This window comes from Neovison vison, chromosome 2, assembly GCF_020171115.1.
Source record: "Neovison vison isolate M4711 chromosome 2, ASM_NN_V1, whole genome shotgun sequence".
In the NCBI taxonomy this organism is placed as follows: Eukaryota; Metazoa; Chordata; class Mammalia; order Carnivora; family Mustelidae; genus Neogale; species Neogale vison.
The window spans coordinates 11,161,016-11,183,025 of NC_058092.1; the positions used below are offsets into that span (position 1 = coordinate 11,161,016).

Sequence of the window (22,010 nt, forward strand, 5' to 3'; positions counted from 1 at the left end):
ATGGATCTCTGTTTTTATCTTTATTATGTCCTTCTTTCCCCTTTCATATTTTTTGCTGTTTTTTTTTTTTTAACTTCTTGATTGGGCATCTAGGTCATTAATTTCTTTTCTGTTTTATTCATTGTAACGTTACCCTCTAAGTATGGCTTTATCTGCACCCCAGGGTTTATAAACAGTACTTTCCTGAGTCATTCAGATTCACGGGGCATCTGGGTGGCACAGTTGGTTAAGTGTCCGACTCTTGGTTTTGGCTCAGCTCATGATCTCAGGGTCATGAGATTGAGGCCGGCATCGGGCTCCACACTCAATGGGGAATCTGCTTGAGAGTCTCTCTCCCTCTCTTTCTGCCCCTCCCACTCATTCTGTTTCTCTCCCTCTCTCTCTCAAATAAATAAATAAATACTTTTTTAAAAAATTCAGAGTATTTTCCTAATATCTGGTAGGCTCTTCTTAGATAAGTAGGTGATTTGAGTGTGTTCCTTAACATGTAGAGATAGATATTCTTGTTGACATTTTATATGGATTTCTAGGTTGTGGTCAGACAACCTGCTGGATGTATAATTTCAATCCTCCAAAATGCACAAAAATTAGTGATAACAAAGTGGCCATGATATAGTTTTATAGTCTGCCTTTTATACTTAGTCACTTTGGAGTTTATTTTTAATTGTTCAGTTTGTTCTCCATCTTAAAGCGAAATCAGTTTGCCTGGAATTCAGAATGACCTGTTAGGGGCACGTGGCTGGCTGAGTTGGTAGAGTGTGACTCTGAGTCTCAGGGCTATGAGTCCAAACACTGAGTGTGGAGCCTATTTAAAAATCTTTTTAAAAGGGGCGCCTGGGTGGCTCAGTGGGTTAAAGCCTCTGCCTTCAGCTCAGGTCATGATCTCAGGGTCCTGGGATCGAGCCCCGCGTCGGGCTCTCTGCTTGGTGGGGAAGCAGCAGAACTTGTGTTCTCTGTCAAATTAAAAAAAAGGGGGGGGGGGTGCTCTTTAAATCTGCCAGCATATAACCATATACAAAAATACTTCATTGGAAAGTGCACTTGGTTTTCCTTTGACCTGAAATAGCTCTGTCGTTGTTTCCAGCCCTGAACTGTTGAAATAAATAAACCAATGTTTATTTACTCACACAGCTCTGTCTTGTTTGATGTATAATTTAGCCCAGGTCAGTTCTTTTTCCAGTTCTTTTTTTTTTTTTTAATAATGTTTTTCCTTGAGTATAGTTTACATACAGTGTGACATTAGTTTCACGTATACAAGAAAGTGATTCAGCTTCTCTGTATGCTGTGCTCACCCCGAGTGTGGCTACCATCTGTCACCATACACCGCTATTAGAGTACCATGGGTCCGCCACATTTTTTTTAAACTTTGAGTAAAGCCCATTTGCAGTGCGAAAAGGTTATAAAAATCAACTGTTTCTTGGTTTTTCTGCAGGCCCGAGGTATGAAGAAACAGGTCATCGACGACTTCATCACCCAAAACAAGTATCTGCTGGCAGCCAGGCTCACCAGCCAGAAGTTCTTCCATGAGCTCTGCCCCGTGAAGCGGTCTCACCGACAGAGGAAGTAAGGATGCCAGGCTCTGCCTCTGTTTGTCGCCGCAGGAGAGGGGACATGTCACACTTCTCTACCGGGCAATTAAACCTCTGCCTGTGATGTCAGAACTTAACTCTTTATGTTAGTAGTGGGGTATACAGTATCCAGGGTGCCAGCCAGGCCCCAGGGGGCATCAGAGAAGATCTCCCTCATTCATAACCCTTTAGCTAAGGCCAGAAGGGTGAGTAGACTTTTGCCAGCTGTCAGGGAGAGCCTGGGTCCCTCTGAAGAAGTCTGGATATGAACATGTCGCTGTTTCTAGTAGAAGGTTCCATGCAGAGCGCGCCTTGGGAGGCCTAGGGTAGGAGGCTGGGAAAACACTAACTTTCGGGAAATGTAGGACACTGAGGAAATGTTGAGAGAATGAGCTGGGAATGGGAAGGCTGAGCCATACTTATTCATACAGAGTATCTAAAAAGTCTAGAAACACAAAGGAAATATTTATTAGACCCCTTTCAGATTAATCAGTCAGTGGCTTTAAATGTAGGACTTTTTCATCGTGCAACGTGTCTAGTATGGAAGGAGGGAAAACATTCTAGTCATCGTATTTGAAAATACAACGCCAATATTGTTTAAAATGGGGAAACTTCCCTCTGTTTCCAGATATTTCTGATTCCTTTATAAGACTAAGGGAGAAGAAAGACTTGAATTCGATATAAAGAAGAATTTCATGGACTCAAAGATTGTGTACGCGGCTTTCAGAAACTATCCCAGATCCATTCACTTCTCACCTTTTTTACCACAGCCACCTCTGGAGACCCCCAGGCTAGCCTCTGAGCCAGGCTCTGCTTCCGTTCCGTTCTCTCCCCTTCTTGTGCCGTCCAGGCAGTTCTCCACACAGCAGCCAGTGATCTTCCTGGAACTTTGTGCTGGGTCCAGTCTCTCCCCATCCACGGGTCTTTGCACTTGAGGTTCTCTCTGCCTGGAATGCCCTGACCCCTTTTTCACCATATGGTTCAGCCCGTTCGGGTCTTTGCTCACCTCTGAGAGGTGACGTGTTCCTGTGCAATCCGGCTAATGGCCCAAGACAGATCTGACCAGCTCTGCCTGTTGTGGAGACACTTGAACAGCCAGCTTCTGGAAGGATTCAGAGGACTTTGCCACAAAAGAAATTCCCAAGTGTGATAACGTTTGGTTTGGGGAAGCTGTCACCAGTCTAGAAGAGAAGCAGGTCACTGATGACTTGGAAATCGTCTCTCATTAGAGACTTCTGACGTACAGCTTCCATTAGTAAAATGTATTCGCTTCTGTAAAACGAGCGAGCCTCTTCTTCACCTTCTCTTGTTCTAGCCTCAGCCTTGGAGATGGATTATAAAGTCTTCTCTTCTGTCGTTGTGCAGGTACTGTGTGGTTTTACTGACCCCCGAGGCTACCAAGCTGAGTAAACCCTTTGAGGCTTTCCTGTCCTTTGCCTTGGCAAACACACAAGACACAGTGAGATTCGTGCACGTCTACAGCAATCGGCAGCAGGAGTTTGCCAACACCTTACTACCAGACAGTGATATGTTTCAAGGAAAATCAGCGGTGAGTCATGGATTCTCTTCTTAGTCCGAGCTCTTGACACACTTGTGGCACCTGACCTCTGTTTCTCCCTTCTTTGACAGTTTTGAATACAGATTGCAAGAAATCCAGAAACCTCTGAACCTGTTTTGAAAGCCTACTCTTGAAACAATCTTTTACCCTAGTGATTTCACCTCCTAGATTTTCAGCATTAGATCTTCCCAGAAAACGTCTTTCTTATGAGTAAAGGTTCAAGAGCAGTCAGTTCTTTTCAACAATTTTTTTCCCCATGACAGGTGTAGTCTTAGAATACCTAGTTTGTAAGGGACACCTGGGTATCTCAGTTGGTTAAGTGTCCAACTCTTGATCTCGGGGTCTTGAGCCCTGTGTTGGGGTCCACATCCACTACTTGGAAAAAAAAAAATAGAATACCTAGTTTGTAAAATCTTCCTTACGCTTCCTTAGGCAGTAAAATCTCCCTCCTTCTGCCTCTCTCACTTCATTTTAATTGATCTCTCTTCCCTTCCCCTCCTTTGTCATCACTCTACAGAAGCATTAAATTCTTCCCTGTCTTTGTCATCGTTTTGGTAATAATGGAAAATCGTTCTAAAAAACTCAAAGTTCCTTATTACACTTTTAAGTCAGAAGTTACAGGAAAAAGTCTACTCACAAGAAAGAGCTTTAACTTTCAGCAGAAACTTTGGAAAGTCACCATAAACATGGTGTCCTTTGTCAGAAAGAACTTAAATCTCGTGCACGTACTTTACACCCATCCATATTCCTGTTCGAGCTTATCGCTGCCTTCACTGGATCCTTTTTACCATCCTCCTTGAGAAAAAAAAAAAGCAAGCAAACTTGAAGACTTGTAATTTTTTTACAAGTTTCCGGCCTTTTCCCCTAGGTGTCTATCTTGGAGAGGCGCACCACGGGAGGAAGGGTGGTGTATACAACGCTGGAGGCTCCCTGGACAGGGAGTGAGAGCGATAAGTTCACACTTTTGGGCTACCTCGACCAGCTGCGCAGAGACCCGGCTCTGCTGTCCTCGGAAGCTGTACTCCCGGACCTGACGGACGAACTTGCGCCTGTAAGCATGTAGCCCAGGAGAGGGGGCGCCGGGCAGGGCTCCCAGAGCCAGAGCAGAGGCAGGCCCCACACTGTGTTGGGCGAGGACCTCTCTGCCCCAGGCTCGGGGGCTCAGTCCTCACCATCCCACATCGTCTCTGTCCCTAGATCTTTCTCCTCCGGTGGGTCTACGCTGCTTCTGACTACATCTCAGACTGCTGGGACAGCATATTTCACAACAACTGGTAGGAGTATTGCTAGATGAAATTTCTTTTTCTCCATCGATAGCAGAACCACTGTTTTTCTCTTGAATCTTTCTTTGATTCCAGTGTATACTCAATACAGGCAAGTGGAAGAATGTTTACATGTTTTCAACGACTGTTCCCTTTATCTTTTTTTTTTTTAAGATTTTATTTATTGGGGCACCCGGGGGGCTCAGTTATTAAGCCTCTGCCTTCGGCTCTCATCATGATCCCAGAGTCCTGGGATTGAGTCCCGTATCTGGCTCCCACTCCCCTTGATAGTGTGCTCTCTCTCTGTCAAACTAAAATAAAGTCTTTTTAAAGATAAATAAAGATTTTGGGGCTCCTGGGTGGCTCAGTGGGCTAAAGCCTCTGCCTTTGGCTCAGGTCATGATCCCAGAGTCCTGGGATCGAGCCCCGCATCGGGCTCCCTGCTCAGCAGGGAGCCTGCTTCCTCTTCTCTCTCTCTGTCTCCCTCTCTGCCTACTTGTGATCTGTCTGTTAAATAAATAAAATCTTAAAAAAAAAAAAAGATAAATAAAGATTTCATTTATTCATTTGACAGAGAGCAGCAAGCAGAGGGATACGTATTTGCTGATTGCCCCCTCTTATTTTTTGTGTGTGTTTGCTGATTGCCCCTTAACCACTGGGCCTGTCCTCTACATCGGTGCACCCCTGGTGCCCAGCCCAGGGCCCAACACACGTGGAGGCCTGTGTAGAGATGTACAAGCCAGTCAGTGAGTTAACCAGAGAAGGAAGGGCTCTCCCACTCCCCCCCGACCACCAATAATACCGGGAGCTCCTGAAGGGCAGAACCGCATCTCGTTCATGTTTGTGATTCCTGGCACCTGGCACAGCTCCTGAAAAATGGCAGGCCTTTGAGGAGTCCTTGTGGGTGAATAAAATTTTAGAGCACCAGTCCTAGGGAACGTCGTGAAAGGTCAACATTTTCTTCCTCCTCCACCCCTCTGGGCCACGGCTGAATTATTCCAGCCGGGGGAAAAATAATAATAATCAAAGTAAGGGAAACATTTCCACAGACTTTCTAGTCACCACCCTTGATATCAGAATGTTCTTCCACGTTCACAGCATAAATCCTGTCACTTCCTTCTGTGGAACTTACCAAGCACACACCTTATTCTATTGAGACAAGATAATCAGACTCTTAGAATAAACAATCTGAATTAAAACAGTGAGGGAAAATCCTGTTTTCCCCACCCCCATGCTCACCCCCCCCCCCCAAAAAAAAAACCTTACTTGTATGAAACCATAACGTGTTTATTGATATGAAAGCCTTTTGGTTTGGGGTTTTTTTGTTGTTGTTTTGCCTGAGCCACGGAAAAGAAACCCAGTATCATTCATGGGCAGAGCTCCGCAGCCCATCTGGGGCTGACCAGAGTTTGTTAACTCCGTTTCAGGCGGGAAATGATGCCTCTCCTGTCCCTGGTCTTCTCTGCCCTCTTCATCCTCTTCGGCACCGTCATCGTTCAGGCTTTCAGGTAAGTGGCTCCGGGGCTTCCCAGCCCGATTTCTCAAGGGTGAGCCCCAAACCTCGGGGTTGTGTTTCTTTCCTAAAACTCCTTGTTTCTTACTTTAGTGACTCAAACGATGAGCGAGAATCCAACCCTCCAGACAAAGAGGAGGTCCACGAGAAGGCCGGGAAGACCGAGCCAAGCTTCACCAAAGAAAACAGCAGGTTTCTCTGAACAGGACACCAGACCCACCCCTGCCAGGCAGGAGAGCCACAGGCTGCAGTCGGAGAGCGCGGTGCTCGAGTACCTAGTGTCTGTCGGCTCTCTGGGTCCCCCCTCGTGTGTGAGATGGGAATTTAGGGAAGAGTCAGCTGCTGGGTAGTGTTTACTGAAACCCCCGAGGCCTTTAGACACAGGACCTACTTCCATGCTCCTCCGTGCCTCCAGGCCCTCAGTCTCAAACATGATAATGGGGACAGGAAGCAAAGCAGGTCCGAGTTGCTAGATGACCCAGAAGCAGAGAAGCCTGTGTCACTGTAACCATGCGGCTCCCCTTCACCCTGTCCTAAAGCCACTTCTCCGCCAGCTGCACCGCAGCATCTGAACGGCCCTCTGTAGGCCCAGCACCACCAAGCGGGGACCGTCCCCATCCTGCCAACGTGTCAGGCTCCAGAACATTAAATGACATCCCTAGTCTGGTTGGAACGTAGCGTTTTCTTCCTCTTGTTTCTTTTCAAAGTAATGGCATTCCCCTGTCCTGAGACCGTCTTAATTCCTCGCTATTTCTCCACAGCAAGATTCCTAAAAAAGGCTTCGTGGAGGTAACTGAGCTCACGGATGTAACCTACACCAGTAACCTGGTCCTCCTGAGGCCAGGCCACATGAACGTGGTCCTCATCCTGTCTAATTCCACCAAGACCAGCCTCCTGCAGAAATTCGCTTTGGAGGTCTACACGTTCACTGGGTAAGCGCTTGTGGGAAGGAGGGAGAGGCAGGGGAAGGAGGGGACCGAGGAGAAGGTCGTCCTTTCCTCTTTGACCATGAGGGGCTTCATGTATGCGATGAGATGTCAGCTGTGACCTTTCGAGCCCAGAAACCTAAGCCATCGCGAGGGGTCCTTTCTCCCCTCAACTTCTGTCCTGGTGCTTCCGAACAAAGGAGGTTGATTTCTTCCCTGAGCATTTCAGGGAACTCTGTCCTCTAGCTCTCGTGTGTTTTCCTGAAGCCAGGCACTGAGAGTCATGCGGTGGCACCCAGCACGGGGCCCGGAGCGGACTCTGACAGCCGGCGCAGAACCCCTCCCGTCCCACAGGAGTCCTCCATTCTTCCCGAATTGGGGCTCCGTCCAACACACAGCGTCCCTCCCAGTATTTGAGATCTGAAAAGATCTTTGTGTTCCCCGCGGTTCAGGGTGCCGGGCTGTGCACTCAACGTGCTCTGTCCTTCCACCAGGAGCAGCTGCCTGCACTTCTCCTTCCTGAGTCTGGATAAACACAGAGAGTGGCTGGAGTACTTGCTCGAGTTTGCCCAGGACGCAGCCCCGATCCCCAACCAGTACGACAAGCATTTCATGGAACGCGACTACACGGGTTACGTGCTGGCTCTGAACGGCCACAAGAAGTACTTCTGCCTCTTCAAGCCCCAGAAAGCAGTGGAAGAGGAGGAGGCCATGGGGTCCTGCAGCGACCTTGACTCTTCCCTCCACCTGGGCGAATCTCGAGGGAAATCTTCCTGTGGCCTTGGACCCAGGCCCATCAAAGGGAAATTGAGCAAGTTGTCCTTATGGATGGAGCGCCTGCTTGAAGGCTCCTTACAGAGGTTTTATATCCCATCATGGCCTGAGCTAGACTGAGGGAGCTCAAGAGAGACTTTAACTCTTCGGGCTTTTTCATAGGCCCTTGGGAACAGGTCTTTTCAGGACTCCACCTATCACCACGGACAGAGAATAGATTCTAGATTATTCTTCCGGAACAATGGCTAGAAGAATCTTTCCTTTGCCCTGTTCTAACCTAGGAGTGAAAAACACCTCAAGTTGAATTCCCTAGATCAAAATACTTTGCTTTGGGTTTTTTTCCCCTTCATTTGAATGCCGCACTATTTAAAGTAGACTGCTCATCCCCTCTTCCTTTGTCATCCGTGCCCTGTCTCTGCTGGGGGAGAAGCACAGGGCTCCAGGCAGCAGCAGGGCCTGTTGGAACCCCTCGAGCCTGGAGCGCTGGTCGGGTCCCCTACCCCCCCCCACCCCCGCTGTGCTTCCGCCCCGGCGCATGCTGGTATCGGTGGGACCGACAGCCCACACAGCAGCTTCTAGGCCCTGCATCCTGAAAGAGGCCTGGTTCCAAGCAATCTCACATTTGGTCCTTTTTCCGGTAGTCAGTGGCTAAAAGTGCAGGTATCCCCCTGCAGCAGCTTGTCAGCCATGGTTTTACAAGGCTAGGGGCAATTGGGGGTCCTGCATGTGAGTTTGGTTTTCTTCCCGAGACAGGAGAAGGGAGGGCTGAGCAGTGACAGAAGTGACCCCTTGGGGTGTCCTCATCGGCCGCCTCCCTGGCGCTCAGCGTAGCCAGGGAGGGATCCTCACGGCAAGAAGTACTGTAATGACTTTGAGCCATTTACGTGTCTGTCTCACAAGCCTTTCTGCCTCTGTCAGTTTTAGGGTATGAATCTTAGGAGCCATAATTTGTAGTCTCGTTCTCTGGACATAGAGATAAGCTGCTATAAGCCAGTAGATGTTCAACTCAAGACACCTACCTTATGCCCGCCTCACAGGCGTCAGGCTCCAGGAACCTCTTCCCTCCGGGGGTGTCTCTTTAGTAAAATACCAGACATGTCTTTGTATCAAGGAACTTAAAGATTTCTCAACAATGTATTTTGAACACTTTTACCCCCAAAAGTCCTGTAACTTTGAGCCCTCTTTTGTGACAAGTCAGCAAAGACTTGTTCTAGAATCCTTTTTGGCAAAAGGCTTCCTTTGAGCTTCTGGCCTATATTGTGGTTGCTCAGTTGCTTTCACTCTTAACTCACAACTGCTTCACCAGTAACAGGGTGCGCCCTCCTGCCAGCACCCCGGCTTCCAGAGCCCCAGTGTGCAGTGGACCACACCCGCCAGTTAGAGAGTTTGCATGGGCGGGGGGGTGCCAAAACCACCAGTGGAGTTTGAACAGCCTTAGAGAGCGACCAGATCAGACGTCAAAGCAAATTGCCCTTTTGTCAAGCGAAGTCTCAGAATCAGTGATGGGATGTTGACTCAGTTAGTATTTCTTTAATCATCAATGCTAATTTAAACTAAGCCATTTGGATCCTGAATAATTCGAACACTGAGCTACAGTAGCAAGTAATAAATTATTGAAGCCCAGGAATTCCTGTCGTTTCCATGGAGTCTATAGCTTTATTTAAAAAAAAAGAAAAAGAAAAAAAATCACTGCCAGGCTTCCCCCCCCCCCCACATGATCCTCTAAAAATCAGATGCTTACTCTGGTCGCTGTGTCTCCTGGCACCTGGCCCAGGCAGGCGTGATTAAGGGATTCATTTGGTTCCTTGATGCACCAGCCTCAAAATTTATTTTCTGGGTCTTTTATGGCCAAGTCGCCGGTGTGAATTGTGTTCTGGTTCAGTGGTGGGTTTTTAATTTCTGGTACCAATGGGAGGAATCCATGACCTTAATTTCTGAAAACCAAAACCTCCCCAGATTTGTTCCTTTTAAAAATGTTTCTCATTAAAATAAAAAGCACCTTTAGACAGAAAGCTGCACCCTCCATTTGTATGAAGAAAGGAAAGTGAGAATAGAGAGGATTAAAAACATTCCCGGTGAATTTTTCAGTCCAAAAATGATCTCACAGGTCTGTTTGGGGTTGGAAGATAACGTCCCCCTGAGAGGATGCTAGGAAGGTTCGACTTTAAAGTGAACTCTGCCCTTGACCACCCAGGCCTTTCCTCACAAACGTTTCCATGAATTTGTTCACGTCTGTGTCAAATGTATGAGCCATTGTCACGCTCCGCCAATGCCACCGTTTCTCCTCCTCTCGTGTGTAATCACACAGACGTAATTTTGGTTTTAAGTTCATTTCTTGGTCTTTGAATATCTTGAGACCGACAACATTGTTTTATTTTTAGAAGTCGGCTTTTCTGGTTGATAAAACCTATGTATCATGTTTGGCAGCTGGGGGTGAAAACTGACCTAAAACAAGTCTTTGTAGACTATACACCTACTTAACAATTTTTTTTTAATCATTCAGGTGCAGGTGGTATAATTTGTGTAAGAGATTGTCAGCTCGGAGTCAGTGAACAGGACTGCCCTGACTTCTGCTGGGCACCTCGGTTTCTCTCTCTCTCTTTGCTATCACTTACCGACCATGAACATTTGGTCGTAGTTTTCAAATCAATAGGTTGATTTCCTCCTCAGTCCATACATGAACGCTTTCCTGATTTAAAAAGAAATGAAATACTAATTTTTTTAAGTGATTTACTCTGTTTGGGAAAAAGAGATCAGAAGCAAACAGTCAAACGTTTTTCCTAAGCAAAATTCTTTAAAAGCTGATGCAGAGTATCTTTGCAGATGAAATACCGCTCTCATCCAAATGCCTGCCCTTACCCCTTGAAAACAAATGCAGTGTGGCAGCTGCTGAATCTGTCTGTTCCGTTTGTCAAGGAGAAGGATGGAACTTTAGAAACCGATCTGAAAACAAGGTGAATATTTTGCACTTTTGATACTCTTAGGAACAAATAACTTATTTGGCAAATGGTGTCTTTTTTTATGTTGTTTTTGTTTTGTATTGTGAACAGGCACTGAAGCTGATGTTATTTTTGTTTTGAGAATATTACAGACTGGAAAACAGAAATAAACTATTTTAATGTGTGATGATTACGTGCCGCTCTTGCATTGGGAGACGATGATCTGCTTGCGGACACCTTAGCGATGCAAACCGAATTTGCACGTAACTCAACCCACGCATGAATCTTCACGGCCAATTTCGGGAGTTACTGTCACGGCGCATCAGCTCCAAGAGTAGATAATGCAAAACTGAGGCAGGGAGAGAATTAAGGAAATGTTCCCAAGGGCTCTCTGGAAGCCACCCGATGTCTGGCTGAAAAGACATTCCATGCATCCTGTGGGCTTTTGAGCAGGAAGTTTCTTTATTAGGATCTGCATGTTACTTTCATTCAAACTTCTTGTTTATGTTCACGGTGGTCCTAAAACCCAGATACAGCCCTGAGTCCCTCAGGAGGAGCCACCATGTAAGGGAAGAAACTGGAGAAATACGGGGTTGTGTACAGTATTCTGTCATAGGGCATTTTTTATTTCATTTATGCAATTTTTAGATCATCTTGAACCAGAGGCTCCTTGGCTCCCTTTTCCCCTTAATCCTCCAACATCTTTCATCAAAACAGTACAGTGCTTCTCTAGTTTTAGTTGTTCAAACTCCACAGAAATAGTAGCTGTCGGATGAAGCCTCTACTGAATGCCCTGATTTTATAGCCTCCAGGGACAAAGTTGTTTGGTTTTTTTTTTTAAGATTTTTATTTATTTATTTGACAGACAAAGATCACAAGTAGGCAGAGAGGCAGGAAGGGGGTGGGGAAGCAGACTCCCCACCGAGCAGGAGCCCGATGTGGGACTTGATCCCAGGACCCTGAGACCATGACTCCAGCCAAAGGAGCGGCTTTAACCCACTGAACCGCCCAGGCACCCCAGGGACAAAGTTCTAGTGGTACGGACTCTCCAGTACTCAGATCCCTTGCGCATAAATTCTTAAGAACTGTCATCAGCACAACCGTTGTATCTTGAGGAGCACAAGGTTCAGACGACCGTCACTTTGGGGAGAGCACACAGCATCTCAAAGAGCAGGTTAGCCGCCACCAGGGCCGTGTTGCCTACAAAGAGACAGAACTGAAGGTGAACACGAGGCAGGCCACTCCCACGGCCGAGCCTCTCGGTACTCAACCCTTTGCCCTTTGCGCTGCCTTTCCGGATTCGCCCCCTCTTCGACGCTCTTCTCCGGGCTGGCCAGCCACCCTGTGGACACGCTTCCCCTGGTACCCAGCTCCATCAAGCATCATTCAGAAAGAGCCTTCTGAAATGTACACGGTTCGTTGTTCACCCTGAGAACAGAATCCCGCCACTGCCTCCCTCCAGCCCCCACCCCACCCGGCCGCCAAAGGAAAACCTGTAATAATGGTGTCTGTTGTATTTATCACCTACCCTATGAGGCTAACAGGCCTAAGTCTGGAAGCTTCTCTAAGTCGAAATTATTGGGATGGCATCTGCTTTGAATTTCTCTCCTAAGCCACGCAACCTCCCACTTCTTTAATATTAATAAATATTACTTATGCCTTGACAATTCGCTTCTCAATGAACTATCAAAGAAAGGTAGAACAGTGCCACCCGATTAATAAACCACCAGCTAGTTTCTTTCTCTTCTGCTGTCCGGGCCAGTAATAGCCACCTCCCAGGGGTTTTGTTAATTAGCTCGTGTTTGTAAGGTGTGCAGTAATAGGTTTATTTTCTTCGCTGCAAAACATACTCAGCAGGTTCCCGAATTACACAAAAGGGCCCGTCCATCTCCTACTTATCAAGTACATTAATATCATGTAAAGCAGCAGCTGCCTACAGATCACAGCATTCTTGCTTACTCACCAAAAGGATCATAGGGCGGTGAAACTTCCACAAGATCACAACCCACCACGTTCAGGCCTTGACAACCCCGGATGATCTCCAGCGCCTGTCCAAGACCAAGCCTGAGTTGTCCACAGCAGTAACCACTCACAACGAAAAGCAACCACAGAGGCCCCAGTGCCTGTCTCCCAACGCACGCCCACCCTTTGACTTGGAACTATCTCCTTCTCACAATAAGCATCTATCGACGGCCAGGCACACTGGTGGGCATCACGGAGACACAAATGGCCAAGACACAGCCCCCGCTCCCAAGGGGTCCACTGTGGGACAGAATACACACAAGCAGACCAATCACTTCAATGTCATGCATTAAAGGCTTCAAGAAAAGCCAGGCGTAGGGACCCCTGGCAGGCTGAGTCAGTAGAGCGTGCAACCCTTGATCTTGGGGTTGAGAGTTTGAGCCCCATATTAGGCATAGAGATTACTTTAAAAAATTAAATCGTTAAAAAAAAAAAAAAAGCAAGCATAGGAAAGTGTAACACGAAACAGCCCCAAGAGCTGGGGTAAGGCATCCCCAGCAGTGGAAGCACTTAGCGCAAGGAATTGGCCAAGCAGCTAGGTAGGAGCCGTGCGGCCTAGACTGAAAGACACATGCAAAGACACGGAGATGGAAAGAAATACCAGTAGTTAGATGTGGCCAGCAGACAGGATAAGTGAGGGCAATGGTGGGAAGAGGTCACTTTGTCTAAAAGAGTTTCCATTCTGCCGGTGAAAAGCCCAGAATGAGAAGCTAAGGAATGAGGGTTGTGTTTTAGAAATCTCTGAGGGGAACTGTTGGAGAATGGCGTTGAGAGGTAGTTGCCCACAGGCCCCCCTTTCTTAGAGGAGATAAGGTCACGGCTCAGGTGTGAGCGGTCTTCCCTCGGGTGCCCAGATATCTATGAGTGCCTCCTCTTGATGTCAGGCACCGTTCTAGACTCCAAGGACAGGGGAGCACATGCAGCAAGAGCCCAATCCTCCTGGAGCTCACCTCCTAATTAAAACCACACTCCGATTCTGCCTCCGTTTCCTGACACTCAGCCCATGGTCAGAGCTTTATTTGAGTGTTTCTAAAACGTCTGAACATCCACGGTCGGCGGTTAATCCCACCGTGAGCACTTTTTAAATGGAACCCCAGAAAGAGAAACTTAGCATTTTTAAGCGGGGATACTGGCATATGTCCCCCTGAGCCAACCATACGTGGATCAGAGGCAGAAGGCTCAAGGAACAGACTATCCAATCCCAGAGAGGAAAGGAGGGCCCTTCCCAAAGTCGGTCCACTCCTCACTCAACAAGAGGGTCCAACCTTCGAGCAGCCCTGAGAACAAAGGTCTAACCCCTCAGCTTTTAAAATCCTGTCCTGACCCCGAAGACTCACCCACCGCAAGTCCCAGGGAAGTGGGGAGTTAAGAACCCTGCCCCCCAGACACTGTCCCTGGTGGAAGCTGCTTACCTGACTCGGCGTGAGACCGGCAATCTCAGGGGTGCCTGTCCCCGGGGCATAGGCAGGGTCCAAACTGTCAATGTCAAAGCTGATATAGATGGGTTTGCCTCCCATCTGCTGCCTCACCTCCCCCATCAGAGGAACCAGGGACTTCATCCAACAGTCTTCGGCCGGGACCACCCGGAAGCCCTGAGGAAGTCAAGAGCAGGACGTCAAGCCTCCCGCATGGCGTCGTTTATTGAGCATTTTGTATGCGCCAGCCCCACGCTAAGCGCTTCTGTACACACGACATCGGACCCCCAGTCTTCACGAAGAGGGAACTGCCATCCGCACTGTACTGGTGAGGAAGGGAGGAGTGACGGCCCTGAAGAAGCAGGAAGTCAGTCACAGCTGACCTGGGGAGATGGGATCACAGAGAGGCTGGGCTAGGGCTTCAGTGAGGGAGGAACTTAGCACCCCCTGAAGGGCTCTGTCCAGGAAGAGGGCCCTTTCGCGCTCTAAAAGCAGGCAACTTGGGTCTTTCCTGTTGGCCCCTTGTCATTCGTGTTTACCTCTGGCCAGGGGTAGGGGGAGGATGAGAACTAGAAAGATGGCCCCTGGCCTTGGGTTCAGACCTCCTCCGCTCTCTCTGAAGCCAGCCACAGCGCCGAGGTTGGCGTGTCTGTTCCCTCCACACCCGGGCGGTGAGAGGCCCCTGTGCCTCACGCACTCACATCCTCTCCCCTCCACGTCCCACGCGCCCCTCTTGGTGCAAACTCGGCCTTCCTTCCTGCTTTTCTGAACTGGGTTATTAAAACCCCTGTGCCGTCCAGAGCCACCACCAAATGGGCACCACAGAGCAATGCGCTCTGCAGGCTGGGGGCAGAGGCAGGGGCATTTGCTTTGTCACCTGGCTCCGGCTGTATCTGAAAGGATCCAAGGTCATGGCGGAGCCCCGGATGCCGATCTGCACCACGCGCTTGCAGTCCAGGAGACCCTCGTCCACGCAGCGGCGGAAGGGCGACCCGTGGTAGAGCTTCTCTCCGAGGGCCGTGTCAGCCGTGTCCATGTGAGCGTCCACGTGCAGCAGCCCCACGGGGCCATGCCTGCTGACAACGGGCAGCTCAGAGGCCAGGCCTCCTTCTGGGGCCCGAGCACCGCCCCCCTCCAGGCTCCCCACACTTCCACACTTGACCTTTCTTAGCCACGGGCGACCTGGCATCAATGACCAGCCTTGCAGCTGGTTCCTGTCTTTAAATCACTTAGTGGCTCAGAATAATCCTCTCAGGGGCGCCTGGGTGGCTCAGTGGGTTAAGCCGCTGCCTTCGACTCGGGTCATGATCTCAGGGTCCTGGGATCGAGTCCCACATTGGGCTCCCTGCTCAGCAGGGAGCCTGCTTCCTCCTCTTTCTCTGCCTGCCTCTCTGCCTACTTGTGATCTCTCTCTGTCAAATAAATAAATAAAATCTTTAAAAAAAATAAATAAAAGAATAATCAGCTCAGAGAAGTCGGGCAGAAGACAGACACGTACACTGCTTTAGCTGCAACCAACTACCTACCTATCACCCAGAATGTTCTTCACTTAGAGCCGCAGAGGCCCAGACGGATAAGAATGAAGGATGGAGGCTCAGGGGAGCTTGGCAGAGCTCCTCAGAGCCACCCTTTCTCCAACCTTGGCACCAAGAAGCAGCTTCAACCCAACCCTCTCTCCATCATTTCCAACAGCCCCGCCAGCCACCGGAAAGCAACATACAACCTAAATCAATGCCAGGCAAGCAGAGCTTCCAGAAAAGACTTGCACCCGCCTACCACCGATGAAGATGCTACCCACATATCCTTCCCGTGTATGAATTCTGGAGCTGCGCCGCTTTGGCCCTTCTGCCTCTTTTTCAAACTAATTAACCCAAGTTAGTTCGTCCCTGGTAGAACTGCAGGACCGGAAAATCCATTTTCTCATTCTCTGGGGAAGGGGCCCCTCTCAGGGCCTCTCCTCAAAAAGCAATACTCCTGTGTATTGGGCCTTGAAGCCAAACAGAAAGTGAAGTTAACAGGGTTTGTGTATTTCACGAGGGGCCCATCTTCCAAAGACAGAGACACACGCTGAGCACGCGCACCAGAGCAGATCTAGGGCGAGCAAGGGTAGCCACAAGTGTTAATAATAAATTGTCTTGGGGCACCTGGGTGGCTCAGTGGGTTAAAGCCTCTGCCTTCAGCTCAGGTCATGATCCCAGGGTCCTGGGATTGAGCCCCACATCGAGCTCTCTGCTCTGCGGGGAGCCTGCTTCCTCCTCTCTCTCTGCCTGCCTCTCTGCCTACTTGTGATCTCTGTCAGATAAATAAAAAATCTTAAAAAAAAAATAATAATAATAATAAATTGTCTTGGCCCCCAGCTGGTGACTGACAGAGACACCGGGAGCTCGACCTTCATTTTGATCCACAGAAGCAACTCAGTCGGGAATTTCCCAACACCCCAAATAACCTGAGCCAGCAGAGGTCACGTGATACCGTCTCACAGCAAACTGCTCCTTCCCCAGCTCCTGAATCTCGAAACCCTTGTGCGCGCTCAGACGCTCGGGACTTACTTTTTTGCCATCGCTTGCAGAATCGGATACGTGATTGTGTGATCTCCACCTGCAAAAAGGAAGAAGAAAACATCTGGAACGTGGGTTAAGAGGAGAGGCCCATGCATTACTGACAGCAGTCTCCCGATTGTCCAGTTGTGCCACTCTTTTGATTAGACAAAAGAGCGAGCTATAACCTCAGCTAACGTGAGATCTTATTCAGCGGTGGGAAGATGGCCAGTGGATGTTTGGGATTACATAGTCCTTTCAAAGAGGAAACAGAGAGCCTGGGTGGCTCAGTCCGTTAGATGTCTGCCTTCTGCTCCGTTCATGATCCCAGGGTCCTGGGATCGGGCCCCATGCTGGGCTCCCTTTTCAGCGGGGAGCCTGCTTCCTCCTCTCCCTCTGCCTGCCACTCTGCTTACTTATGCTCTCTCTCTCTCTGTCAAATAAACAAACAAAATCTTTAAAATTTAATTAATTAATTGATTAAAAAAATAAAATAAGGGGCACCTGGGCAGTTCAGTTGTTAAGCATCTGCCTTCGGCTCAGGTCGTGATGCCAGCGTCCTGGGATCGAGCCCCGTATCGGGCTCCCTACTTGGCGGGAAGCCTGCTTCTCCCTCTCCCACTCCCCCTGCGTGTGTTCCCTGTCTCGCTGTGTCTCTGGCAAATAAATAAAATCTTTTAAATAAATGAATAGAATAAAAGAGGGAACAGATGAAAGCATACAGGTACGATGCCTGGAACAGGTCTGTCCAATAGAACTCTGCAGTGACGGCCATGTTCTCCGTCTGCACTGGACACTGGACAGGATGGTCACTAAACCATGCCAGAAGGATCCACATTTCCTATTTTATCTCATTATAATCAACTGTAACTTGAATAACCATCTGTGGCTAGTGGCTGCTGTACAGGACAGCTCAGACCTAGAAAAGCATCACCGTAGACCACCACTAATAACAACAATAGCTAACATTTATTGAAGCTTAAAATACGCCAGTCACGATGCCGGACACCTCGTAGCCACTTTCAGTATACGCCCCTCGTGCTAAACAATGAGGAGATGCTGGTAATGCTATATTCCCGTTTTACAAGTGAGGAAATGAAGCATAAATAGCCCGTGAGAGGTGAGCTGAGATTTTCAAACCGAGCCATCCAGAAACCACACTCCGCACCACCAGGTTCTGCAGGCTCAGCCCTCTCGTTGGGCAAAAATACATTTGGAGATTTAGAAAAAGGCCTGTGTCATTTAACGACTTGTGAACTGGAGGAGAAAGAAACGTAAGTGGGAGCAGAGGGAAAGATGCTCTATAGGCTGACAGAGACCCTGATGAGAAAGAAACACCCCCTAGCAGCATTCTCTCAAATAAAGTCAGTAAAAGTATGTCCCAGAGGGGCGCCAGGGTGGCTCAGTCGTTAAGTGTCTGCCTTCGGCTCAGGTCGCGATCCCAGGGTCCTGGGATCGAGCCCCGCATCAGGCTCCCTGCTCAGCGGGATGCCTGCTTCTTCCTCTCCCACTCCCCCTGCTTGTGGTCCCTCTCTCACTGTCTCTCTCTCTCTCTCTCTGTGTCAAATAAATAAATAAAATCTTTAAAAAAAAAAAAAAAAAAGTATGTCCCTGAGAGGGGCCTGGGGTGGCTCCGTTGGGTCGGCCCCCGCTCTTGATTTCAGCTCAGGTTGCAATCTCAGGACTGTGAGATCAGCCCCGAGTGGGATCTGTGCTCAGTGTGGAGCCCACCGAAGAGTCTCTCTTGTTCCCCTCTGCCCCTTGCACCCCTACCCCTGCGCAGGGGCGTGCGCACTCTATCGTGCTCTCCTCTCTTTCAAAGAAAGAAGGAAAGAGAGAGAGAGAGAGAAAGAAAGGAAGAAAGAAAAAGAAAGGAAAAAGGAAAGCATGTCCTTGAAATGGTTAAAAAAGCTACAGCTGAGTGAGGTTCTGTTGTGAGCCTTCCCGAGGCCTGGCATCGTGGAGAGGACAAAGCGGAGGTGGGGAGAGGAACTTGCTGGGATGCAAAATTTAAGGGACACCAAAAAACTGAGTCATTAAGATAAATGCTATTTTGATGTAATTTTTTGATGGAGCTATTTTGATTTTTATAAATCAAGGTCAAGGCCAAAAAAAAATCTAGGATAAGAATTTTTTTTTTTAGATTTATTTATTTATTTGAAAGAGAGCACAGATGGAGAGGGGAAGGAGCAGAGGAAGAGGGACAAGCAGACTTTGCACTGAGCCCAGAGCCAGACACGGGGCTCAGTCCCAGGACCCTGACATCATGACCTGAACAGAAACCGAGAGTCGGACGCCCAACCGACCGAGCCACCCAGGTGCCCCTCCATGTTAAATTTTTAAGGGGCGCCTGAGTGGCTCAGTGGGTTAAGGCCTCTGCCTTTGGCTCAGGTCATGATCTCAGGGTCCTGGGATCGAGCCCCACATCAGGCTCTCTGCTCAGCAGGGAGCCTGCTTCCCCCCACCCCTCTCTCTGCCTGCCTCTCTGCCTACTTGTGATCTCTCTCTCTCTCTCTGTCAAATTAAAAAAAAGAAAATCTCAAAAAAAATAAAATAAAAAAAAATTTTTTAGAAGACAGGATCAGTAACAGTGCTATTCCGAACCATACTGGAGCCTCAAAAGGGCGAAGCCGATCATATCTATTATTGACTTTTTGCCAACCCCCCAAGGTGAATGCCTCACTTGCCTCACCCTAGTCCATCCCTGTCGGCCATGAGTCCAAAAATGTAAACGGCCTCTCCCCAGGGGTTAAAACACATGAATCAAAAATATTCTCTTTCTGGGGCACCTGGGTGGCTCAGTAGGTTAAAAGCCTCTGCCTTCAGCTCAGGTCATGATCCCAGGGTCCTGGGATTGAGCCCCGCATCGGGTTCTCTGCTCAGCAGCAAGCCTGCTTCCTCCTCTCTCTCTGCCTGCCTCTCTGCTTACTTGTGATCTCTGTCTGTCAAATAAATAAATAAAATCTTTAAAAAAAAGAAAATTAAAAAACAAAAAAAATTCTCTTTCCAGCTGTCTCCATATATTCACAGTGGCTTCCCCTGAAGGAGTAGCTATACCCAAGCCTGAGATGAATGAACTCCCAGCCCAGAGAGCTGCACTTGTCCCCACAGACGCCATTACCCAAGGTCAGGGGAATACAGCCAGCTGTTACAATTTTCTGATAGGCCTCTCGAATTAAACGGCAGCTATCCTGAAGGTTGTAAAGATTGACGTTCACATCGCCTAGGTCTGCAACCATGAGGGACTGGAAGGGGAGGGCCCCCGTGCTAGGGTTGACTGTCCGAAGCATCACTGATTCTTCCCGGATCCGCCGGGGTCCAAATCTGGAGAAGGAAAAATCACCCTGTGAACCACCCCAGAAAGGTCAGAGGTCCTGCCTCCGCCAGGATTTCTTAACCTCTACACTGCTGACATCTGGGGCTGCATGAGTCTTTGGTGTGAGTGGGGGGCAACCAATCCTTGTAGGATATCTCCTCTGATCTGTAACCCACTAGATGCCAGGAGCAAGTAGGGTAACCAAAAAGGCCTCCAGACACTACCAAATGTCCCCTGGGGGCAAAATCACCCCTGGTTGAGAACCACTGATCCAGGCTATATACTCTTTTATTTTTTCTTTTTTTTAAGATTTTATTTATTTGACAGAGAGAAGCACCAAGAGAGGGAACACAAGCAGAGGGAGTGGGAGAGAGAAAAGCAGGCTTCCCGCTGAGCAGGGAGCCCGATGAGGGACTCAATCTCAGGACCCTGGGATCATGACCTGAGCCTAAGATAAATGCTTAAGGACTGAGCCACTCAGGCGCCCCCCAGGCTGCATACTTGAAGACATCAAAGGCACGAATTTAGGGACCCACCCATCAACAATTTACTAAATGACATTAAATAATTTCTTAATCTCCATGAGCCTCAATTTCCTAATCTGTAAAATCACGTACTGTGTTGTTGGAGGAATGGAGCAAGGTCATCTCTGCAAAGGGCCTTGCATTTAGGAGACATTTAATAAATGGCGGCATCCATGTTCGCGGTAAGGGGGCGAGCTGAGCAGAAATTAGCTGATGCTCACTCACTAGGAAAACAGATTTTACTTCCACTGCTTCCATCTTAGAAAAAATGCCTTGTGGGGTCCCTGACTGGCTCAATTGATGGAGGTAGAGGGTGGGACTCTTGATCTCGAGGTTTCAAATTCCAGCCACACACTGTGTATACAGATTAAAAATAATAAAATGAGGGGCGCCTGGGTGGCTCAGTGGGTTAAGCCGCTGCCTTCCGCTCAGGTCATGATCTCAAGGTCCTGGGATCGAGCCCCGCATCCGGCTACCTGCTCAGGAGAGAGCCTGCTTCCCCCCTCTCTCTCTGCCTGTCTCTCTGCTTACTTGTGATCACTGTCAAATAAATAAAATCTTTTAAAATAATAAAATGGAAAAAAAAATTTTAAATAGTCAAATGTATTTTTTTAAAAAATCCTTGTATTTGAGCAATTCTTGATCAGGTGACATCTAGAGGTTTGGGGAAGGGGCATCCAGTTTTCCCTCTTCTCAGAAATAATGTCGCCTGCCTCCCCTCCAACCCCAACCCCCAGCCCCCACAGCCACCCAGCAAGGCTCAGGAATCAGTGTGTGGAGAAGGCTCGGGTCACCAACAGATGACACCCGTGACCAGCCCTCACCATTGCTGGACGCGGGAGGAGGGAAATCAACGGTCTTTCCAACAACGAGATTGGGAGCCTCGGGAGGCAGCACCAGCTTCCAACCCCACCCTGGGTGAGCGGAGGCGCCCGTCCCTTTGTTTTGCGCGCCCAGTGGCCATCGGACGGTCCAGGCACCTGTCCCCTAATCCTTCGGACCTCACCTCGCCCCGGGCCGGTTGGAGGTCCCAATGTCCAGCGGCACCCCGACGAAGGCGGCGTCCAGCCCCTCGGGAGAGGCCTGCACTGGCAGCCGCATCATGGAGCAGACGCCCACCGTCCGGGCCACGAACTCGGAGCTGGGGGGCTGGTTCCGGGGCGCATCGGAAGACCGGCTGCTGGAGCTGCGGCCCGGGTGGCAGAGCCCCACGGCAGGATGCGCGCCCCCGCCGACCCCCAGACCCCGGGCGCCCCGGGAGGCAATCCACCGAAGCATGCCTCCCGCCCGGTCCGCACAGCGCCAGGCCCGCGGGCTGTGCCGGCGCCGAGCTGCGCGCGCTCGATGAGCCGGCGGCCTGGGGAACTGGGCGGGCGAGGGGCCGCTCTCTCCCCGCCCCCTCTCTGGACTCTGGCCTCTGGCTCGCTCGGTAAACAAAGCCAGGCCCCAGCCTCCCCACTCCCGGCCACGGCACCGCCCCGGTGTCTGTGCTCCCCACCCCAAAACTGGCCCTTGGTCCCTGCTTGTCCCTATCAGAGTAATGTTTTTAAAAAAGTGAAAAGATTTAAAGGGGGGGGGAGAAATAGGCGATGCACTTTTTAAAAGATTTATTTATTTTAGAAAGAGCGAGGGCGCCAACGAGGGAGGAGGGACAGA

General features: G+C 49.2%; 2 protein-coding genes across 5 annotated transcripts in view; one reads left to right on the forward strand and one right to left on the reverse strand.

Annotated features, from left to right (window-relative positions):
* Positions 1–7,991, forward strand: part of DNAJC16 (DnaJ heat shock protein family (Hsp40) member C16) — a 32,321-nt gene extending 24,330 nt beyond the window's left edge. For all 3 annotated transcript variants that reach the window (XM_044237222.1, XM_044237221.1, XM_044237223.1), the window contains 8 exons: positions 1,433–1,563; positions 2,934–3,117; positions 3,995–4,177; positions 4,324–4,400; positions 5,816–5,896; positions 5,995–6,093; positions 6,663–6,833; positions 7,322–7,991. In XM_044237222.1, the coding sequence (XP_044093157.1) occupies positions 1,433–1,563; positions 2,934–3,117; positions 3,995–4,177; positions 4,324–4,400; positions 5,816–5,896; positions 5,995–6,093; positions 6,663–6,833; positions 7,322–7,721 (1,326 nt within the window). In that variant the 3' untranslated portion in view covers positions 7,722–7,991. The remainder of the gene's footprint in view (positions 1–1,432; positions 1,564–2,933; positions 3,118–3,994; positions 4,178–4,323; positions 4,401–5,815; positions 5,897–5,994; positions 6,094–6,662; positions 6,834–7,321) is intronic.
* A 3,498-nt stretch (positions 7,992–11,489) lies between these two features.
* Positions 11,490–21,693, reverse strand: AGMAT (agmatinase). 2 transcript variants are annotated; one of them, XM_044237224.1, is made up of 7 exons: positions 21,361–21,692; positions 19,636–19,838; positions 16,527–16,575; positions 14,855–15,050; positions 13,975–14,154; positions 12,504–12,588; positions 11,490–11,740 (listed from the first exon to the last, which is right to left on the reverse strand). In XM_044237224.1, the coding sequence occupies exons 1-7, from the start codon at positions 21,630–21,632 to the stop codon at positions 11,667–11,669; spliced, it is 1,059 nt and encodes a 352-aa protein (XP_044093159.1). In that variant the 5' UTR covers positions 21,633–21,692; the 3' UTR covers positions 11,490–11,666. The 2 variants fall into 2 exon arrangements, with proteins under 2 accessions (XP_044093159.1, XP_044093160.1); XM_044237225.1 differs by lacking the exons at positions 11,490–11,740; positions 12,504–12,588 and adding an exon at positions 12,995–13,244 and having other exon boundaries at positions 21,361–21,693.
* Between the last annotated feature and the right edge of the window lie 317 nt (positions 21,694–22,010).

Bases quoted from the DNA above. Each gene is read 5' to 3' on its own strand.
- AGMAT (XM_044237224.1), bottom strand. From the start codon at position 21,632: ATGCTTCGGTGGATTGCCTCCCGGGGCGCCCGGGGTCTGGGGGTCGGC. The intron at 19,839-21,360 runs GTGAGGTCCGAA...TTCCTTCTCCAG, and splicing joins TCCAACCGGCCCGGGGCGAG to ATTTGGACCCCGGCGGATCC. The intron at 16,576-19,635 runs GTAATGGCGTCT...TCCTTTTTGCAG, and splicing joins CTGTATTCCCCTGACCTTGG to GTGGAGATCACACAATCACG.